This window comes from Aethalodelphis obliquidens, unplaced genomic scaffold, assembly GCF_003676395.1.
Source record: "Aethalodelphis obliquidens isolate GAN/ISIS:26980383/991018 unplaced genomic scaffold, ASM367639v1 scaffold12, whole genome shotgun sequence".
NCBI classification, from domain to species: Eukaryota; Metazoa; Chordata; class Mammalia; order Artiodactyla; family Delphinidae; genus Aethalodelphis; species Aethalodelphis obliquidens.
Genome location: NW_020837956.1, coordinates 2,966,381 through 2,971,910, shown reverse-complemented (window position 1 = coordinate 2,971,910; position 5,530 = coordinate 2,966,381). Strand labels below are relative to the sequence as shown.

The 5,530-nt window shown below is 34.8% G+C and overlaps 1 protein-coding gene across 5 annotated transcripts in view; it reads right to left on the bottom strand.

Moving 5' to 3' along the window:
• Window positions 1-433: 433 nt before the first annotated feature.
• LOC113623723 (neurexin-1-beta) overlaps window positions 434-5,530 on the bottom strand; it is a 706,008-nt gene continuing 700,911 nt past the window's right edge. For 2 of the 5 annotated variants that reach the window (XM_027113155.1, XM_027113156.1), the window contains exon 6: window positions 434-4,174. In XM_027113155.1, coding sequence (XP_026968956.1) covers window positions 3,867-4,174 — 308 coding nt within the window. In that variant the 3' untranslated portion in view covers window positions 434-3,866. The remainder of the gene's footprint in view (window positions 4,175-5,530) is intronic. The other 3 variants (XM_027113158.1, XM_027113154.1, XM_027113157.1) reach the window with 2 other exon arrangements.

The window sequence follows — 5,530 nt, the reverse complement described above, 5'->3', positions numbered from 1 at the left end:
AAAGAAATCTGATGATGGTAGTTGATCGCAAATTCATTATAATTGATATAAGTATTACAAGATTTTTCTTTAAACAATGAAACCTTAAGTGTTAGTATTATAGAGAATAAACTTCAAATCAAGGAAGGTGATAAAGCCATTATAATTTGGTCTTAAAAACACTATGATCATTTTTGTATCACATTTTGAGAAGAACAGAGGTTCAAAAGAAGGGTACTAAGATTATGAGAACTTTAGCATCCATGTAACTTAAGTAATGACCAAGGGAAACCAGAAAGTTAAGACTGAAGAAGAGAAAACCCAGGCAAATATGGAAGGGGGATAACAATATTGGAATGGTTGTCATGTGGAATATGGGGTACATTCTGTTTTGCACAAAGAATTAGAAACAATGAGTAGAAGCTATAGGAGCCTAGAAATGAGAAATCACAACTAGGTAAATTTAATCACAAATTTACTTAACCTGAATTACATTGCTTTTTATAGAGAAAACCATATTTATGAAATCAGCATGTTCATGTATGAGTTCGTGGTTTCACACATAGTAAGATGAACAGATGTAAACAAAAGTACATTTAGTGGCTGTATCTTTAAGTGTATCAATGTAGAGGTGCTTAATGAATACTAAAATCCAGAAAACAGAGTTGGTATTCTTCCTCTGCTTGTCTAAGGATGGGTTTTCCTTTCAAATGCAGTCTTCCTTATGGTGCCACTTTGTCCCCAAAGGGTGTTGCAATTACTTTTAAAAAATCAATAAATCCACAGTTGTATTAAGAAATATTTTATTAACAAAACAGTAAATTCCACTTGCTTAGCATTTCCAATAATGGATAAGTTGGCCTTGCAACAGAAGAACAAAACAAAACAAAACCCTTAGGTACCCAATCACACAAAGCACTAGAAGGGTAGGGTCATGTGGCCTTTCTTTGATATCTTAGGGATTGACCACCTCACACATTATTGTAGTATTTTTTTTTTTAAAGGCAACACATTACATGGATAAAAAAGAAGCATATTCAATCAGAAAAGTTACAGTCTAGAGATGTAATCAAATTTATGCCAGGTAGTGTTAAATCCTCTATTAACTGCCAACTATGCATGGAACCCTGATACATTTGGTATGAAGATACTTGGGATTTTATTCATATCTTTTCTCTCCCTAGCTCGTGTTCCTCTCTTTTCTTTCCACATTTACAAAGAAAGAAAGAAGAAAAAAAGAAAAAAAAAATGCTAGATTTTGTGTAGGCCAATAACATTAGAAATATTTTTACCGACAATATTGCACGAAAGTTTAAAATTTATGCTGGAAAGAAACACTGAAATCAGTTCCAAACAACATGCTTCAGAGATATACTGCTTAAAAATACCATTATTTAAGTTATTTTCTATCACAATTTAGAATCTTCCCAGATGGAAACTAGTTCAAGTTCAGTAGATCAAATGGAAAAGCAACCATTTTTTTTTTAAACCTCAAGATGTAAATGAGTGGTTTTATATTTACCTTCTATTTCACTGGCTCTCCCTGAGTAAGACTGGATGAGAGGAAAACAACAACTACTTATGAATCCTTTAACCTGGCAAATTAAAAAAGAAGAAAATCTGAAACACAAGTAATGGATAATAAATTTTAGTTTTATACCTCTACGTTCTGGGTCATGAAAACCCTTTAAGACATTTCATATACAGCAATTACTTGGCAACCATAGATGGTGGTGATTTGCTATGAATTATACATATATCTAAGGTGCTGTATGTCTGAAATCCAGGCCACGTCTTGGCTTTTTTCATCAACTGAAGTATCACAGAAGATGTTTTGCATTTTTTGCCTTTTCTGATTAAAGCTAATTGTAAAAGTATTCTTCTCTTCCATGAAATCTAATATCATTCTTTTAGGAGATGTTAAAGTAATGCGACCAATTTTTACTGAGGCATCACCTTCCAATCTAATATTGCATTTCCTTCTCATACTAATAATTTATTGCTATGAACATCATTGAAACAATATGCAAAAACAAGTGAATAATCTATACATTTCTACTACTTAATGTGTGTTAAACTAAAACTATATTTAATGATATATATGTAAAACCAGAAAAGTTAAATTATAGTCTATAATCAACAAATAATGATTTTCTTAAATGGGTAGTAGTACAGAATCAAAAATTACTGAAAATACTTTCTTAGTTGAGAAAGTGTTTACTTTCCAAAAATGTTTATCATGCACGTCAGGTTCAGAGACTATATATATATATATATATATATATATATATATAATTTTATTGGACAAAAGGTTTTCATTTGCAGCAGCCAGGGTTAAGGTGTAGATCAACCAATTTTGCTTCCATACCTGCCCACCTAATGGTTCATATTCATGCAGCAATATACCATCGATGGTCTATTTGATAAGGAAAGGTTCCATTTCATTAGGGACTAAAATCTGGAGGTTTCCTGGGAGCATGATCTCAATGAAGCAAATCACCCCATTTGTCATCAATATGTTGGCACAATGATCTTCCTTTCTGCTTTTCAACTTGTCAGTAAATATTTGCTATTACATGTACGTCTGGGTCTTCCATCCTATCTGATGGATTCCTCTGGATTTGTGTGTGCGTGTGTGTGCGTGTGTGTGGGTGTGTGTGCGTGCGCAGATTTGTGATCGTGAATGAGGAATGTATGTGGGAAATGTGAGTATTTGGGGGAGCAGAGAAGATTATATGTATATAGTTTACCTTCTAAATCACACCTTTCATACAAATACTAAAACTTAACTGCAACAGAATGAAGGCTGTACATGTAAGGAAAAAAAAGTAGCTGAGTCTTTTTATATACATTCATACATATCTTCCTTAGAATAAACACTACATTGTAAATTTTTTTTAAAAAAGTAAGTAATTGTGGCAATTTATAATGGTGGCAAAAAAAGAAAACCCTGAAATAATTGTTGATCTGATGTCATAAAACTCCCTATAGTTAGCAACACTTATAACATTGAATTTACCAAAAATGGCTGAAGAGCAGAGATATATTTTGCATTTTCTATACAACAGGCTATAAAACGTCACTTATCACAGTCCAGAAAGCACAGAGAGATGGATTTTATATAAACACATGTAATAACATATTAAGCGTGCATGAAAATTTCCCAATGATTGCATCTATACCCTCTTGTTTTTTTCTTTCTGTTTTGAAATTTTAGTGTGAAAATGTGCCTTATCTTTCACATTGTTGAAAATAAGGCCTCCATACTTTGTTTTTTTGCCCTCACAACCAGAAGGGGGCTTTTTGAATGTGTTCCTACACAAGTCTTCAAAAAAGCCAGCACTTTGTTTCAAGTGCAAGTTCCAGCCACTGCTCCAGTTGTGCCAGGTGACGAACTCTGAAAAGGTTTGCAGGTCGAGTCACTCAAAATGACAGTCTTCTCTGGCAATCAGACTAATTGACTTCTCGGGAAAGTGCTAGCACTTTGGCTAAATCCGGGATCACAGGTAGCTTCTTTTTCTGTGTTGTGTTTTGTGTTGTTTTTGTGTTGTGCCTCCCGATGTTGTAATACTCCTTTGCTTTATGAATGCGTGCGATCACCACTGTCTTTTAGAAATGTTCCAGCAACATAAAGACAGGCAGAGTAAATTAAAACACTGTGGATGTTAGGGAATTTATTGACCTCTGCTTTTTTTTTTTTTCTTTTTTGGAGAAACAAGAGCATGAGATACTTTGTTTTTATTTTTTAAAAACAGTCTTTCCTTCCTGATTGCATTCCCTGTCTTCTTTTTTATGTGCTTCATAAAAAGGAAAGTAAATAAGTTTATATTATGTCTCAGATAAAATGAAGACTATTTCTATACAAGGGTCCTTTTCAGATCTTGGGATCAGACGTAATACTCTTTATCCTTGTTTTTCTTGTTTTTGTTGGCGCTTTTCGCACTGCTGGGTTGTTTCTCCTTTACTACAGCCCCATTGGACTGTGCTGAGTTACTGATGTAGTTTCGACTCTCATCCACGTGGTATGAGCCTTCATCCCGGTTTCTGTATTTGTACATGGCGTAGAGGAGGATGAGGATGCACAGGGCGGCAGCGGCTACGATCCCCACAACCATGCCCGTGGTGCTGCTGGACTCCCGAATCACTTCTGCTGAGCCTGGGTATGGCTCTCTCCCGCCTGCCCGGGTTGGGTTGGCTGTAGGAAAGAGGGTGGGAAAAAAAACACCAAGTGATTATGGAGTTTCCTGAATGCCAGAGAGCTACATTTACCGTCTATTTCCAGGCCTAATGGAATAGCATCGACTGCTCTAGAAAAAGGATACTGTTGCTAAATGGAGCAATTCCTATTCCTCTTGGTCACTAAAAACGAGGGACTGTGAATCAAAGCACTGCAACAGAGATCTGTTGCCATCTTTTCTTTTTCACAGATCGATTTTGTTAACAGGTTCTTGGAAGTGTAGCTCCAAATAAGCTCCATGTAGTTCTAAAGGGCCATGTTGATGTGTCAGGTGAAAAACAATAAACCCAACATGGAGAATAAAGTCATAACATCATAATGACTCTACCCTATAATATCAGAGATTATCATTTTAAGAATCGAATTGATATTGATACAAAACGCTTACGGTTCACTCTAGACTGAAACAAGATAGCTAAATTTAGGATTACTTCAGAAATTGTAGTGCCTCCTATTGCAATGAATACAGTGTTGAACAAAAAGATAACCCAGGCACTTTTAATAGTCTAATTGCCTACTTTTAAAAGTGTGATTTTAGTCACAATTTTACAAACGAAAACGACTAATTTTCTTTTCGGTTGGATGTTTATTTGTTCATATCAGTATGTGTGTATGTTATTCATTCACTGGCAGTGGTTGTGATTACCGAAACTAAATTTGAGAGGAGAAAGTAAGAAAATATTTTAAAATACTTTAAAGACCATCTAGACTGGTTTTGAGTCAAAATTCAGTACCTAGTAGATGATCATAAATAAAGGACTGGCTGCCCCACTTTTATTTAACTGACAAACCCTCATTCAATCTTTCCAAAGTATAAAGTTCTTCCTTGGGTACAAGAAATGGATCACAGGGGGCATTACTATTTTCTCCAAGGCCTAGTCAGGCACTGAAACTGACCACAGATGGGGAGAAAAGTCCTGGGATTTAGTTTATAGATAGCAGGAGGGGGGAGCGGCTCTCTTCCTCTATGTAATAAATTTATTATTATTTAAAAGAATTTAAAAGAAAAGGAGCTGTAGAGAGATAAGATTCTATCCCATCTCTGATCACAGGTCATTTTTCTCTAAGGATTGATTGTGTTTTCTCTCTTTGTCTGAATCTCCATCCTCTCCCTTGTCTTACAGAAAAAAGATAACTTTTCAGATGTAATGAATTAAAAATGCTATAACTTTCAAAATGTTATTCTTTGTAAATTATGCATAATGAACTTAAATAATCTCAAGATTGCATAAATAGTGTGTATATGTGGAAGGTGTGTGTGTGTATATATACACACACCAGAAACTGAACAGTTCAAGAAAGCTAAAATGGTAC